General features: G+C 55.2%; 4 protein-coding genes across 4 annotated transcripts; 3 read left to right on the top strand and 1 right to left on the bottom strand.

Annotated features, from left to right (window-relative positions):
• Window positions 1-644: 644 nt before the first annotated feature.
• On the top strand, window positions 645-1913 carry CGCA056_v003959 (uncharacterized protein; the record flags this gene model as incomplete). Its single annotated transcript, XM_037319215.1, has 3 exons — window positions 645-887; window positions 947-1188; window positions 1241-1913. 3 exons carry the CDS (start codon window positions 645-647, stop codon window positions 1911-1913), a joined length of 1158 nt encoding a protein of 385 aa, XP_037181307.1.
• A 667-nt stretch (window positions 1914-2580) lies between these two features.
• Ache-3 (Acetylcholinesterase) lies at window positions 2581-4315 on the top strand (the record flags this gene model as incomplete). Its single annotated transcript, XM_037319216.1, has 4 exons — window positions 2581-2836; window positions 2889-3125; window positions 3175-3857; window positions 3905-4315. 4 exons carry the CDS (start codon window positions 2581-2583, stop codon window positions 4313-4315), a joined length of 1587 nt encoding a protein of 528 aa, XP_037182317.1.
• A 242-nt stretch (window positions 4316-4557) lies between these two features.
• On the bottom strand, window positions 4558-8145 carry LIDS (Linoleate diol synthase; the record flags this gene model as incomplete). Its single annotated transcript, XM_037319217.1, has 5 exons — window positions 4558-5131; window positions 5184-6227; window positions 6276-7178; window positions 7229-7452; window positions 7507-8145. 5 exons carry the CDS (start codon window positions 8143-8145, stop codon window positions 4558-4560), a joined length of 3384 nt encoding a protein of 1127 aa, XP_037182316.1.
• Window positions 8146-13239: 5094 nt separating this feature from the next.
• CGCA056_v003962 (uncharacterized protein) lies at window positions 13240-14772 on the top strand (the record flags this gene model as incomplete). Its single annotated transcript, XM_037319218.1, has 1 exon — window positions 13240-14772. One exon carries the CDS (start codon window positions 13240-13242, stop codon window positions 14770-14772), a length of 1533 nt encoding a protein of 510 aa, XP_037182319.1.
• Window positions 14773-16445: the final 1673 nt, after the last annotated feature.

Genomic DNA, 16445 nt, shown 5'->3' on the forward strand with positions numbered 1-16445 from the left:
AACCCCCTGCCACTTGCCATCCATCGGCCCGCGCCATATTTTGAACCGAGATAACCTTGGTCCACCACAATACATGATTTTGAGTTATCTTCAATTGCGGCATGATTCGTTGAACCAATGACCTGGCTAGGTTGACTGCCCTGTCCACTAAACCTCGATAGACGTAGTCCATCTCGAGGCCATCTCGATTTAACGTAGAGGGCGATCGTGATTCACGATGCTAGATGAGTTTTAGGTCCTCAACATCGACCCTCCAGCTTCTCTTTGGGGCTCTTGACTGAAGGGAAATGTTCACGATGGTATGCTGTTCGCAACCGGCTGCATCTGTGGTCTCCAACCTCCAGCTGCTTTCCAGTCCAGCCAAAGTAATTGTTAGAACAGCCCGTGTGTGGAATGCACCAGGCTGATCTGCAGTTTGGGACCTTATCCCGTCGTAGACCCTGTCCTACAAAAGCCTCCGGCCCCCAATGCTTGTCTTACACTGGAATGTTCCCAGGCCCACCCGCCACAACAGCAAGCGTTGGCCGCCATCGTGATTGACCAGCAATTTTCCAGCCATCCAATGCACAGCGATATATGAACTTGCGCAAGAACCGACAGATGAATCCCCGAAAGATCAAGTCAATTCAGTTCATCCTCATACCATGGCGCCTCCTCCGAAAGACGACGCCGTGAGCGTTGTCGAGTCGCTGGATGTCAAATCGTCCGTATCTGGGAGCGATGTTTCCACAAAGTCTCCGCCGAAGCCTCTTCCCATTCTCTTGAGCATCGCCATGTTTCTCCTATTCATTGCGTCCGGCGGTGGTTTGACCACCTCCGCTCTTCAGTTCAGGCCTTCAAGATCGGGAAAGCGTGACTGTCTCACTCAAAGCTTCATCCTATTCGCTGTAAGTCCTCGTTACTCGGCATCCACGCTCACCGGAATGCTCGCTTACACTATTGCTAGTCCATGATCTCACCCATGTATCTCGTGCTACACCTGCTCGTCTCTTTCCGCAACTGCCAGTTCATCAGAAGACAGTCTCTCCAGTCACCTCTGGTCTCTTGGGCCATCATTGTCTCCCGCCTGGCCCTGCTTCTCTGGATTCCGGCAATCATCTTGTCGTGTGGCGCCGTTGCACACTTCCCAGGTTTTCTCGCCGAGAGCCCCATCACGGAGCTCAACCTGGCGGTGTCCATCGTGGGGATGTAAGTGTTACCCAAACCTCGCAGTGTGTATCATAGTCTGACCTCCCCTCAGAGCCAGTGCCATAGTGGTTGTCCTAGTTCTGGAAATCGCGGCGCATCCCTTCGAGCTCCCCTGCTTCAAGCGGGCCACTACCGTCATCCTCGTCGAAGACGCAGACAAGGAAGCCAAGCCGGAAGAGGAGCCAAAGCCACCCAGCCGACCCCCGAGCCGACAACAAACCCCGCCGGCATACTACTACTTCCCTGCCAGCTACAGACATACCGTCCCGGCACCCGCACGAGCGAAACTCGTCCGCAAGGCCAGCTACCCCAAGCACCTCATGGCCCAGAACGTCCCGCCCGTCCCCGCCATGCCGTACCCGCACCCGGACTCGCTCGGCATCATGCTACCCATCCCGGAGCCGCTTCCCCCGCTGCCCGAGCTCGAACAGACGAACCCGAAACCCAAGATCAAAATCACACCGGCCCCTCCCGACATCCTGATTCCGGGAAAAGGCCTCCCGGCGGACAAGAATAAGCCTTGCCCACCTCCGCCGGGAACTGCTTGGGCTAGGGATTGGGAACAGCTGGCGGTGGACGCCGGTGTGAGGCGGAACGGGTCTGTTAGCGACTATGGGTCCTCCGCCGGGACGGAGACTACGGAGGGGCGGTCGGAGGTGGGTGGGAACGCGTTGAAGCCGCCTTTGCCGTCCATCATTGTCACACACAGTCCTGAACCGGTTTGAGAATAGTAAGTATGTTGTAGTATGGATTCTGGATGATGATGAGGTTACGGGTAACGAGGGATGAAGCGTGTTTCTTGTTTTCAACATTCGACCACCCTGTATTATTTCTTTTGTTCATCCCTTTTGTATCGTCGCTACATGATGTCTGTCTATTCTCAGTGAACAATCAAGTAATTTGGTTTCATTGCCATGTTTCTAGGACCCATCGACACGTTTTCCCGCCCTGCCGAATTCCTCCATGTGGCTTGGTCTCGTATCTCGCATCGGCTGAGATCGTCCCCCGTTGTCTTGGGGGCATCAGCAAGCCACGTTTCTTGGCGTCGTGTTTCGTATTGCACCTTGTTTACGCGCAATTCAGGATCTGCAGCTGAAATTTGCCCGTGGCCAAGGGATCTTATGTGAAGTTGCCCAATGCCACATTCATATTTCTTGGTAATACGCTGACGAAAGAGGAGCATCAATCGGCGCCACATCGTGGGTTCTGACCTTGGCGTGAAGGATTTTGCAAAGGGCACAGTTATACGTCAGATCATGCCAGGGCGTTCTCATAGCACACTTTGGCTCCCAACTGGCTCGAGGCATATAAAATATGAAATATCACCTCTTTATGGGTATTTTATTACATGGGATGCTTTGCCTGCATGTCAATTGCTTGAAAGCTGGAACCATGCGAGTAAAACAATCCCTTCTGCTGCCACTCATTGCGGTCTCCGCGCAACCGACTGTCACGATACCTTCCGGGGCCGTCCAAGGTATCTCGACGAACATTGGGGACGGGGTGGCGACAGTAAACAAATTCCTCGGCATCCCGTACGCTACAACTTCATCCCGATTTTCCCGTCCGGAGCCGCCGAAGCCATGGACAGAGCCCCTTGATGCCACGGAATTCGGCCCTGCTTGCTATCAGAATTTCGGTCTCAATGGTTCGCCCACATTTCTCGAAGCTGGCATAGTGTATACTAATCCACAATCTAGAACTCGGTCCTCGTCCCGAACTTTTGCAGACTCTGTTCAACGCCCCAAAAGCACCCGAGAGCGAGGATTGTCTGCGCATCAACGTCTTTGCGCCGTACTCTACGTCAAACGCCACCCGGGCAGTGTTGGTCTTCATCCATGGCGGGGGCTACCAGATGGGCCACGCAAGGATTGATCTCACCTCTTTCGCAGCATATGAGGACATTGTCGTGGTGAGCATCCAGTACAGAACAAACGGTCCGGGCTTTCTCTTCCCTGTCGTTATATGCGCTGATGCGGCCTCAAGTGTTTGGCTTTCCATCCTCGCCCGACATCCCCATTCCGGAACGTAACTTGGGGCTCTATGATCAGCGTTTCGCTTTCGATTGGATTCAGCAGAACATCGAGGCCTTTGGAGGTGATTCCAGCAAGCTCACCATCTGGGGCCAGTCGGCAGGGGCTCTTTCAGTTGACCAGCATCTCAAGGCGTATGCCACCGAACTGCCTCTACCGTTTCGCGCCGCAATCATGTCGAGTGGCCAAACAAGCTTCGGTCTGCTCGCATCACCTTCTCCGAGTGATGGAAAGGAGTGGTCGGCACTTGCTTCCGCCGTTGGCTGTGCAAACTCGACTGGCGGCATGGATTGCATGAAGAAGATTCCGTCTGAGGACCTTGTCGAGGCCATGTCGAAACACAGCATTTCGTTCGGGCCTGAACTAGATTATGTCACCGTCTGGGGCAGTCCTGCTGAGCTGTGGAGGAGCGGGCAGGTTACCAGAGTCCCAATACTGGCCGGAACAGTGGCTGAAGAGGGAAGGAGCCTTGTGAATGATGAGATTGACCTCGCGAGCTGGCTTGAAGCATATCTACCGGATGGTCTGATTAAGGAAGAAGACAGAGAGGTGATAGTGTCAGTCTATCGCTCCACTGGCTTGACAACCGACTTCGATATTGCCTCAGCTATAACCACAGACTTCCTTTGGTCATGTGTACGTTTCCTGGTTTCTCGGATGATACAAAACTGACACTACGATAGCCTCAGTCTATTCTATCATCCACGGCAGCCTCCCACAAGATTCCATCATGGCGCTATTACTTCAACACCTCCATTCTCAACTTCTTCCCTGAGGAGTACGCCTGGCTTGGCAAGATTCATGGCTCAGAGGCCATCCTTCTTTTCACTGATCCTAGCAACACGACCTATACACCCCAATCCTACGCAGTATATGAGTACCTCAGGGGCGCGATCGGGCGATTTGTCAAGGACCCTAATGCGGGCCCAGGATGGGCAGCCGTTGGCTCGCAATATGCACCTCTAGATCTTGTCGTTTTAGGGGATATCGGCAACGTCCAAACTGTTGTGACGCCGTTCAATACCACCATCTTGGACGAGAGGTGTGGCTTGTACAAGGATATCTACTCAAAGTTGGAGACCATGTCTGGCTAAAAGTATGTTCTCCCGGTTGATAGGAGTGAGCTGCTGTAGGCGTGTTTCGAGACAACACAGTCGGTGACTGACAACGTCAACTATTGTCACGGGAATGTCGGAGAGTTAAGATTCCTTTATACCCCGCAGTATTCTATTCAAAGGGCTATTTAAATCGCTACTCAAATCGAAACGATCATCATTCTCGTACAGTTTTGCCGCATTACTCATACAAAAAATTCCACACACGCCAATTGTTACACTTACTCATCCCATTGCACACGCATCGTCGTGGGGATAGGCCACAGCGAGCTTTGGTCAACAGTCATGAACGCCCTCAGTCCAAGCCAAGGCTGCTGATGCGCCGCGCTTCCATTCTGGCCCTCCACAGGCAGACCGACTTGTCCGTTCCACGGGGAAGCGGGGAAGTTCTTCATCTCGCCCCGGCCGCCGGGCGCGCGGCGCAGGTTCTTGAGGCCGACGATTTGCTTGAACAGACTCGTCTGTCCGACGCGAGACATCTCCTTGCCCGCGCACCAATGCGGGCCCAAGCCGAAGTGGACGTAAGAGTCCAGGGGGCGGTCGAGGCGAACCTCGTTGGGGTCCTCGAAGATGGCGGGGTCGCGGCCGGCGGTGGCAAAGTTGCAGACCACGCGGTAGCCCTTGGGGATCTTGACCTCGCGCTTGGTGCCCTCGATGTCGGGGTTGGTGATGGGGTCGCGACCGGTCGGGTCGGACTCGGAGGGCAGACAGGGGGAGTAGTCAGTGATGACCTGTGTGGACGTGGCTTCTCTGTAAACCGCAACGGGTCCGCGGAGACGGCAGCCCTCAAGCATGCTATACACTGTTAGCGGTATTCTTGAAAGAATGATTTTGGGATGCAACTTACTACTTCAGCAAGGTCTCGTCCGCCTCCGGTGTGTTCTCGTGCGCCAGGCGGTACAACTCGGGCAGATGCTTCTTGCCCTCCTTGTCGAGGTAGTAGTCGACGCAGAGAGAAGTGACCTGAGACTGGTTCGCGACGTTGGCCGTAATAACGGGCATGATGGTTCCCCAGACAACCTCCTCGACGTCCTTGCCATCGGAGAGCATGCGCTCAATGAGATGGTTGCCGTACGTGGGAAGAGACGCCTCGCCCTCGCGAATCTTGGCGACGATGTCCGTAATGAGGCCCGCCTTCTTGATTGTCTGAGCGATAAGCATCACAACCTTGCCGAGATCCTGAGCAAGCTCACGGGCGATTGTGCGAAGCTTGAAGCTGTTTCCAATGTCGGCATCCATGAACACGGCCTGGAAGAGGGCGCCAAGGACCGAGTACAGCTCCTGGTCGGTGTACACGCCCCACGGAGACTCCTCGTTCTTGATCGGCATGCAGAACAGCGCAGCGTTGAAGCGGGTGTTGGTGACGTTAATGACGTCCCGGACCAGGTCAATCTCCCTCTTGTTTCCGGGGATCGGGAAGCTGTTGAGGTTGAGGATCTTGGGTGTCATGTGAGTGTACCACTTCCAAATCTCCGTCTCCCACGGGCCGGAGATCAGAGACTTGCGGACGAGCGTGCGATTCTTGGCGTGCTCCTTCCCATCGCCAGAGAGGCAGAAGTCCTTGCCATAGTGGGGCTTGTTGGGCTGAGCGACCAGGTGGTTGATAGCGTCGCCGGTGATGACCTTGAAGTCCTGCTGGTTGTAAAGGACCTCGCTGACGGCCTTGTGCGACAGGATAGGGATCAGCGGGGTCTTGGTCTTGGGCTCGTCCCAGGTGTACAGGTAGGCCTTGTCAATTCCCTCGAGGATCTTCTTGTTTTCTGAGGGGATGACGAAGGGGAAGTGGGCGTAGATGCTGTTGTTCTGGAAAGAGTTGGGGAAGGCGCGGAAGACCAGCTTGTAGAGAACGTGGCTCTGGTCGACATTCAGGTCGTAGCTGGCTTGGTTGAATCTGTAATAGTTAGCACCTCTCACTTTCCCGTATGATATTGAAACTTACCCCCAGTTGGTCAAGTTCTTGGGCGTATAGTCGATTGTGTAGAAGCGATCGCCGCGAACCAACGCGACCGCATCAGATAAGATGGCCCTAGTCATGGTGAAGTTACCGCAGAGACCACTGCCCGGCGCCATGGGCGGCTTCGACTTCTCGGCCATCAGGCCGGGGTAAAGCTCGACTGCATCAGGGCTTCCGTACAGGAATCTGAGCTTCGCAGCAACCTCCTGATCGGGGTTGATGTCCTCGAATGTCGGGTGCCTAGTAAGGCCAAAGTGCTCACGGAACTCGTTGAGCGTGGCACAGTTCCAGGAGCGGGATGCCATGATTCCCATCAGCTCAATGGGCCTCATTACCTCGGGAATTCTGTTGGCGCCGTAGGAGCCGGCAACATCGTCGACGGACTCCTTGAAGATCTTGGCCAGGTCCGCCTCGTTCAACGTGCCGTCGGCGTTGCGAGGCAGGTCCATGAAGCCTCTTTGCGCGGGGTCGTCAGGGATCTCCTGCTCCCAATCTCTCATCGCATGGCCGAATTCCATCAGCGACATTTCGGTGGGGTCCTTTCCGAGGACCTTCTTCATGACATCCTTCGTCCACTGCTCATCCTTGGGGGAGATTGTGTTGTGCCACCTATAGATGAGGTTGAACTCGACAGATACTTGGTTTCCGGTACCCTCGGGGGTCTGTTGGCTGAGAATGCTCTTGCTCTCGTTGGTGCGGGGATCCAAGGCCCAGCTTGACGCAGTGCGGTTCATACCCAGAATAGTGCGGACATAGTCGCGGAGAATGATGCTGACATAGAGACCGCAAGTGATGAGGCGAGCAGTCTGGAACAAGTCGTTGTCATACTTTGCCGCCTTCTCCGGGTCGTCGCCAATTGGCTTCTGGAATCGGCCACCCTCATTGATTCTGCCGATTGTCAGCATTGAACACAGGAACACAGAAATCGAAAAACTCACGTTGCCAGGTTGGTAGCGACGTAGTTGTGGTAGCGGTTAAACATAATCAAAAGAGTACCAACGCCAGGAGGGAATCCCAGAACTCTCTTGGAAGAAAATGTGTCCGGCTTGAGTAAACCATTCTTCTTCGTCCTCATGAGGTCCTGTTCTGCCTGGTTGCGGCCGTACAGAGGAGCGAGGTCCAAGTACGAGGAGGTCTGGTTAATAGGCGAAGTTCCATTCTTCTGTAGTCATTTTGTTAGCACTACGCTGGTATTCTCGGCAGGTGAAGATCTTACAGTCTGGAAGATATCGTGAGTGATGATGGTAGCCAGGTAGAACATGAAGCTGGAGATCTTGTTGGGGTGAGGCTTGAATTCACCACCGCGGGCAAAGAGCATGTCAAAGATCATCTCAGGCTCAGGCTGGTTGGGGTTCTGGTAGCTCTTGGCTGGTGTTGAGCGGGCGTACGGCTGTCCCGCCGCACCCATCCTGGGATCATGAATAGCGTTGCCGGAGCCGTCGGCGGCGCGGTACTTGTGGTCCTCTCCAAGCGTCGTCATGGGAGGGTGATCGATGCCGTTCCATAGCTGGTTGATCAAGCCGTTCTCTAGCCTCTTGCCCTTGACTGAGTTCTGGGGCAGCTTGGCAAAGAGCTGGATGAGGTGCTCGAGTAACAACTCGTTGTCGTTGATCTGGCCCTCGACGGCCGAAGAAAAGAAGTTTACGAGGGTATCAAAGTCTTCGAAGCCCAGCTTCTTGACATCTTGGACCAGGTTGGTAGGCTCGCCCTGGTCGGAATTTGGGCTGGGAAGAGGCTCCGGGTGAGGAGGTACTGCTGAGATGGCTTTGGTGACGAGCTGGCGGGCTGATGCCAACCTCTCAGCCAAGGGCGGCTGGTTCTTGGGGAACTGCTCAGTATGTGACTGTTGAGACATGTTGCCGATAGATCAGTTCACAGAGGAACAGGTAAAGAGCGATGTCTAGGAACGAGGAGGAGCAGAAATTCTGATCTACTCATGGGATGGCTGCTTCCCTCATATATATAGACAGGCAGAGAGATAGCCTTTGGACTACAAGTACGGTTGCGGAACAAACCCACCCCAGTTTAGGGCGAACATGGGGATACGGATACCTTCCTCTCCATAGCCACGAGGACGAGAATGAGGCGCGGATGAATGGGCCTCAAGGAAGAAGTGCTACCGAACTAACTGAGGTTGAGGATCAGGCTCTGCACGAGGTAGACGGTAGCTTCAGGTTGGCGCTGAGGTCAGATATTGGAGGTCCACAAAGGTGTCATGGGTGTTGTTAGCTCGATGATTGGGACTACGCCGTACCTAGACGATGATCCATTTGCGAACTAGAGTCCTGCCAGGGAGCCCGGCCTCTAGGCTTCCCGTTATTAGTCTTGTCAAGCCGCGCAAGTGCGTAGTTTCCGAGGCATGTCAATCGCTCGCCGGTCTTGACCGGAAGAAGCAGCCCCAAAAGGCCCCAAGATTGGTGAAGAAAGATGCAGTTGGTAAAACGCAGGCAGCCATTGGACGGGGTGCGACGCGAGGGACCAACGGGCCCCCTGTCTATCGTGCGTGGCCGAGCCAATAATGGACGATATTGCAGCGCATCTCCTGCATCGTGGGGGCTGCTAAGGCGCAGCTGAACGTACCCTGCGTGCCTGTGCCGTCTGCCTATTTGCGCCGCTGGGGCCGAAGGAGAAGAGCAATGAGGTCGCAATAGAAGCAGCCGGTGTTGATTTGTTTGAAATGTCCCTCATTGCCAAATTTGGAGGGGCAGATAGAACGAAAGCGGGCAACGCACCGCGCAAGACACACATGTTGGGCTGGGGAGCGAGCGGCTGAAGACAATGAGTTCCTGAGGTCGCTGACGAGATGCAACGAGGGCCAATCGTTGGCGCCTTCTCGTACCTCGCCGGGTTGCCTTAAACCTCACCCTCACTGCGCAAGTCTCCATCTGCGTTCCGTCCATCCCTGTTGGCCGAACTATCTGCACCACCAGAGCGATTCGATGACTCTGTCTCAGATGGGGGGGGGGGGGGGGGGGGGGGCTTTCGGTGAGTGTCTCTCGCGTGTCCGAGGAACTGTGGGGAGATGAGGACGCATTTGCGCAATATGAGTCGATCTTTCTTTACCCTGGTTGCTAAACACACATGTGATTGCCGTGTCCGACAGAGGCAGCAAGGCTTGTGACTTCATTCTTGACCGTGGTCGTAACGGATATGGAGATACTCGGTAGCAACTGAAGTCCGCGGTCGAGAGGCTGCTTCTGAGCATACGCCATTCCCAGCAAGGCGTTGTAGCGCATCGTATTCTTCATGATGGCCCCCCAGCGCATGCAAGCCTATGGGGTCTGGTACCGCCCAATTCCGGCATGGTTCGGATTGGCGGACTTCGGGCCGTTGTCGATTTGTGTAGATGGCGTCCGTACCTGGGGCTGGGGGCCTTACCGACTGCAGTGTAATGGAGACGGACCCCAGGTAAATGACAGCCTGATGTGATGTTGTTGTTGGTGGTCGTCGTGGTGGGCGTGACCAAAGTCCGATGTTTCTCTCACTTGTCAGTATTGCAGGCTCTGAGTCGGCAGCTCAGCACCGCGCTGGGTAGGGAGGTTTCACTGAGGCCCCTCTGATGTGAAGCGAATTGTAACTCTGCACCAACATGCATCTTACAATCGCGGAAGAGTGGCTCGAGGTTGAAGCCGGCCATGTCCGTCGTCATATCAGTCAGCTTCTTGGCCCGTCAGCACTCTGTAAATGCGTCACACACACCTCGCGGGAGAGGCTGTGTGTAGTGGCTGCAGACAAGAGAAGCGCACTCTTTCAGTGGTCTCCTCCTCGTGGGGGCTCCGCACAGTGATGATCGGTTCGGGCCCTCTCGCCGGGCCCATCTGACCGGTCGCCTTTCCGTGCCGCTGGGCTGTGCAGCGGGCGTGGCGCCGGGGGGGGGGGGGGGCTTTTCTGCAGTGTCATTGCTGACCGTCACTGGCCGCTGTCCGGTTTCGATCGAACGAGCCGAGGGCCTTTCTGACGCGCGAGTGAGGTCCTGCAGGCTGCAGCAGCCACCATTCACCGGATAGGGCCGCTGCCTGCCGTGTCCCCGGCCCTTCGTCTCGCCCCATCTTGCCTCGTCGTCCGCGTCGTCAACTCAGGTCGCCTCAATTGTCATTCGCATCTGCGCAATTTGCCAATGAGATGAGGTGGCATACCATGCATCTCGATTCGCACCGGTGAAGCATGTCAATGTTACGGCCGCTAGCGAGGGTTCTGGAGTGTAGGGCTGAGAGATGTTGGTTCTCCATCTCCATGTAAGTGTGTTCATACAGTGTTGTGACTGGCGTCCTCCACCCCCGCGCAGTCAGCTTACTGCGCAAGCGCTGGAGTAACAACGAAGGTTTGTGCGCAGAATCTGTGATCATTGGCCAATTCCATCGCTTGGCCTCGTCTTAGGTGAGGGCGGTGGCACGGCCTGTGGTCTGAAATTGTGTTTGTTCCTGAACTTGCTGAGATATCGAATGAGAAGTGTCGCATAGCGGCGGGTGGATATGGGAAGGTCCACTCAACCTCTTTCCTCCAAAGTCGTGTAAATCCAGATGATTTTAGGGAAGAGAATACATGCCGTGAACGCCACAAACAGTTGGAGCATGCGGGAGGCTGATGTGGCTAACCTGACTTGACACACATTGTGCCTGACTGGTATATCGCAAAAGGTCTAGTAGTTTTACCTGGTTTCAACAGCGAAGTATTAGGTGAGAAATGGGGCTTTCAGTGGATGTCGCGCGACAACATGGCAACTTCTGCACCTCTGAGCGTCTTCAAGCTTAGAAAGACGGATGAGTGGGTACGGATAGAACTAGAGTTGGGATGACGCATGGTTCCCGGATGCTGAAAATAAACACAGTTGATGCGTCTCGACACTCTCAGGTCCCAGCGGTCGTGCGCCCCAAACGTGAAAATGACGTCGGCAGGCTGATGTGTTTGCCGTTGTAGGCGTCCTCGAACAAGACACGTCTGGTCTGCGTCCCACGGAAGTGCTTCGCCATTGCAGGTGTTTCCGGACTCCTCCAGCAGACAGAGCCGGGCCATGCAGTTTGCTGCAGCTCACAAGAGTAGTCTAAGACTGTTTGTTTTTGTTTGCTCTCCTGAGGTTTGAAGTAAGGGAGGAAATGCGCCCGCAGTGTTTGTTGTCTCTCAGGCGTGTCTTGCGCCAAGCTCTTGCTGTCGGCTTTAAGGCATAGGGACTTCAGGCACATAACGCACAAGATCTCTGGGGAGCGCTAAGGAGAAATTGACATTCCTCAGACCGTGCTAGTGAGATTCGCTTGGCGGATGGCGAGATTGGCTTCAGAAGGACGGTGAAGATGGCGACGAGCACGTCAACGATTAATGTCAGAACCGGCTGCCACAGCAGATTGAGTTTGGCAGCGCGTCGCAGAGAAATGATGAAATATCAGACTGGGGCCTCCTCTGTGGACAGACGGTGGTATCCGCAGCTGTGAGTGGCAGACACGCAGAGCGAAAATACAGGCGGAATACAGTTTGCACAGTCGCTGTGACAGGCGCCTCCCTAGCCGGACCCGAGCTTCAGGGTCGCAGTGCTAAGACGCCTGGCTCCCGTTATTTTCCTTTTTAGCTCAACCTGGAACCCCAAACCGAATTGAAGACCTACCCCAAGGACCCTCATTCTTGGGTTTCGCTAGGTCGCAGTATTCATCTGGATAGGTGCCTACCTAAGGTAAGGTACGAATATTAGGTTCAGTGTTAGCAGGGAAGGAGAGTCCCACGTCGCACCTGACTGGGTACCTCTTGCCTTACTGTGGACTGGCTGTGTCTGGGGAAGGAGGAAGGGGGGATTCAAGGGAAAACGGGAAGGAAGGGAGGAGGAAGTTGCCGTCGCTCTTACCTTAGGTTTTGGTCTGAGGCGGGAAAGGAAGGAAGAACCCAAGGGCAGCACCTTCTACCCTACGTTTAGTAGGTTGGATTGCAGGGCAGGGGGGCGGCAGGAAGGAAGGAAGAAAGTAAGGAAGGAGGATGCCAGTTTGCATTGGTTGATTGTGATCGTTCTTGCTTGCCCCATGATGCAGTTGCAGTTGCACTCGCACTTGCATTTGCACCTGCACCTGCTCTCCTGCTCTTTTCGTCATCGCACTTGCCGTCGCGCATCTTCTCGTCTTGTTCGTGTTGCGTCTCATCTGATTCAGCAACTGCAGACAGTCCGTCGCGTATTCGTGTCCTCGACCCGACACCCTTCGTATCGCTGACCTTACCTGACTCTTCTCTACCGTTTGTCCTTCACCTGCATAACTGAGTCTTCACCTGCACACGCCTGCTCACCTCGACTCGACATTATCCACCTACCTGCCTACCTTATCTCGCGTCGAACCGAGTCTCGTGCGAACTGGGAGCTGCAAGCCACCGAACGCCTCCTCCTCTTCCCTGCGTCCCCTCCCTTCCCCTCCTCGTTGGGACTTCAATACTTCCGCCACACACAAACCACGACAAACGCCAATCAACCGAACCTTCTCCCGAAGAAGCAACCTGCATCACGCCAACCGCATCTTAGCTTGTCGCCCCCTTTCCCGCTCTGAAACTAGCGCCCAAGAGACAATCCGTCAACCAGCAACCACGCGCCGGCTGAATTCACCCTCAAATTGCTCTCCTATCGCTGCGTGCCTCGACAATTATCCCCAAACTGAAAAAAAACCTCGACATTCCCCGACCCGTCTGCGTCCACCCGCTCGTCGCTCCTCGTCCTCCCCTCGGCTGCCTTCGCCCGCCGGATCCCAACGTGCTTCTGCGTTGTTGGCGTTGCTCCCGAGCCGCTCTTCGTCCACAAGCCACGGCACTTGCGACACTCGTACTACCGAACCGAAACGGCACGAGAACTCTCCTGTCCCTCCTCGACGGCGGTATTCACAGGTGGTGACCAGCCGGAAGAGGATAACAAAAGTCGCAACGCCGCAACCGATCCCACCGCCTACAACGTCCCACGCCGCCATCCTTCGACGGGCATGCAATCGCAATGATTCCCTTGGTTATTCGTTCAATTCGCGGCGCCGTCGCCCGCTACTCGCCAAGCTCCCACTCCTACTCCCTCTTGACCACCTCCAACTCAGAGCCATCATCGCCTGGTGGCTCCAACAGTTCGCCCGCGCAGTCGCAATCCTTCTTGGCTAGGCTAACTGCCGTACTCTTTTTCCTCCTGCCGTCCTTCGTCCAGCGCCGACTCCGACCGACCGATTTCAAGCACCGACGCTTATACCCCACATCATGGCTTGATGGCCTGCGCGGTGTCGCCTCCCTGATTGTCTTCTTTTGTCACTTCACAGAGAAGCATGTGGGCTGGTACTCTCAGTCTTACGGCATCAGGGAAGAGGACGACCATGCCACATCGTCACCCATGCAGCTGCCGTTCCTGCGCGTCCTCTACTGTGGCAGGCCCATGGTCCACATCTTCTTCGTCATCTCTGGCTTCGTCCTCTCCCTCAAGGCCCTGAAACAGGCAAGGAAACACGACTACGATGGACTACATCGCACACTGTCCAGCAGCGTATTCCGCCGTGGCTTTCGCCTGTTCCTCCCCACGACTGCCTCCACATTCATCATCATGATTATGATCCGATTGGGATGGACAGGAAAGCCGCTTCCCACGCTATGGGAGCAGCTGATTGACTGGAAGAATGCGGTCTGGCAGATTACCTTTAGTTGGAAGTGGGACATCACCCAATTCTTGCCCTACGATGTTCATCTCTGGACCATCCCCATCGAATTCTCCAACTCGCTGCTGCTCTTTGTGGTTTTGACTGGGTTGAGCCGCATGAAGACATACTTGCGACTGGCCTCGGTTCTGGCCATCATGGTTTACTCCCTCAAGTGCGGCCACTGGGCAGCCTTCGAGTTCGTCGGTGGCATGGGCATTGCCGAGATCGGTCTCATCCAAGAGGCACGCCGCGAGCGCGCCGCAACCGTTGTGCAAGACAAGGAGGCGTCTGACATGGAAGCATCCGTGTCGTCCGAGTCAACATCAAACACCATCGGATCCCTCGTTTTCAAGGCTTTCCTCCTTGGCAACCTTGTCTTCGCCCTCTTCGTCGCGGGGTGGCCGAATCAGCATGCCGATGTTACGCCAGGCATGTCGAGACTCTGGCACAACACCATGGAGCCCTTTTTCGGCATGGGTGGCGACCTCGTCTCCTTCCCCTGGTACGCGCTTGGCGCAATCCAAATCGTCGTCGCTCTGCAGCAGATCAAGATGCTACAAAACCTCTTCGTGACGCCACTGGCGCAGTATCTCGCCGATATCAGCTATGCACTCTACCTCGTTCATGGACCCGTCTTGGACGTCTTCTCCCACCGCTGGATGCCGTACATTTGGGCTATCGTCGGTGGTAGGGACACTGCGGGCATGTTTGGGCGGCTGTTTGCCTGGCTGGTCGGAATCATTGTCCTCGGAGTTCCCACAATCATTGGCAGCGATCTCTTCTGGAGGACAATCGACGTCAAGAGCGTACAGCTGGCGCGCTGGATCGAGTCCCTTTGCACGAGAGACGCGTAGACGGGCTGTATCGGCGATCGATTGGGCGTTTGGGTTGCATATCGGCGTTTGGGTGGTCGTGTCATTGTAGACAGTCGTTTTCCCTTTGTACAAACTTGTGAGACTCGTAGAGCCAACATAGGCATACCACAATGAGACTTTTTTTCTCTGTTCAGTTCCACATCTTTGGTGGACGTCGGTCGTTGAGAACGCATGGTGAATCTCCCACCCGAGACAAGATCCATGAAGCAAAGGGCACAATTTCGACGGGAAGCGGGAGCAAAACCAAGGAAAGCAAGAAAAACACGCACACACGAAGGGCGGCACAGACGGGAGGACGTTGTTTTATGGACGGCAAGAACGGGTCAAGCCGTCTGGGTACGACGGCGCAGCGTGGCCCGTCAATTAGTCCAAGTGCGACGAAGCCGCCGGGTCCGAGATGGAGGCTTCATTGGCCATCCCCGCCTCCCGCGGTGCCCGGATCCCTGCCAAGACCCAGAATAATACCTGCCTGCAAGACGATAGGGGGCCGATGGGCCCTCCTCGGAAACTGATTCTCGACTGCGATGGCCAATAATTGCTCGTTCAAGATCACGTTTTGTTGGTTCCAACATGCCTGTCTTGCTGAGGGGCTCATGGTGTTTAGGGGACCATGCAACTTATGGGGCGAGGAGCCCCAGCGGTAGGATCCCTCAATTGCGCCCGGATTGTTGGCTGCCAATAATCTTGGCTACGGCACAGGCTGACGCCCAGAAGATTTTCCCACCGTTGAAATACGTATGATTGGGGTTTCCCATGAGTGGTCGCTACCTGGCCGGCCACGCATACGTCGCACTAGACTGCCACTTGCGCGACGAGCTTCGCAATCATCAAATGTCTCAGCTTCAGCTTGGGGAGGTAGTGCTCAGTGACGGGAGTGTGGGGGTTCTGAAGAGGAGAGCTTCAGTACCTATCCCGGCAGCGTCCGGCAATGCCAAGATAAGTGCCGGCGGGCGTCCTCCACTTTACTGGGTCGCCTGTCCCGATGTGTCGACCGCCGGCGTCCGGGAGTCGGCAGGGGAAAGCAGGTTGTGACGTTGCAGTTTAGCGGTTGCTGATAACGAGTGTCAGGGCTTGAAGTGGGAATTCGATGATGGCGGCGCTGAGCCCTCAGGTATTGCTTTTTACTCTGCTCAGGTATCATGCCATGCAGACGCCAACTGCGATGTAAGTGGGCGGTGGCAGCCTACCTTTCTCTCAGGTTTTGCTTTCTAATATTAAGGCTGCACTGGCCTACATGGGAAACAAATGGCCGGCTTGAAGCCAAACTATCTCCAAAGTCCGGCCAGAGAACACTGCAGTCACTCAGATACTGCTGTAGGAACATGGGCGAGGGGCGGTTTCGACGCTTGAATTAATAATTCAGGCTTCAAAGTCCGACGTGGTAGTGCAGCATGCCATCGGCGATAGGCGAGCCAACTGCTTGCAAGCGTCTCGAATGCCCTGAATCCTTAGAAACACACCAACGTCCAACGGCGCCTAACGCCGATAGCCTGCGTCGTTCTACTCAACGCTAGTTGGCAAGTTGATCCTGCAAGGCATGCGCCATCAACAATATCAAACACAAGGGGATCGAGAGCCTTGCGGATTGCACGTTACCTCCGGCTAAAACCGTTCGAGCCGTGATTTCAAAGTCGTTTGCGAGGTCTATGATC

The sequence above is a fragment of the Colletotrichum aenigma genome (genome assembly GCF_013390185.1).
Source record: "Colletotrichum aenigma strain Cg56 chromosome Unknown KSG_Cg56_contig03, whole genome shotgun sequence".
NCBI lineage: Eukaryota > Fungi > Ascomycota > Sordariomycetes > Glomerellales > Glomerellaceae > Colletotrichum > Colletotrichum aenigma.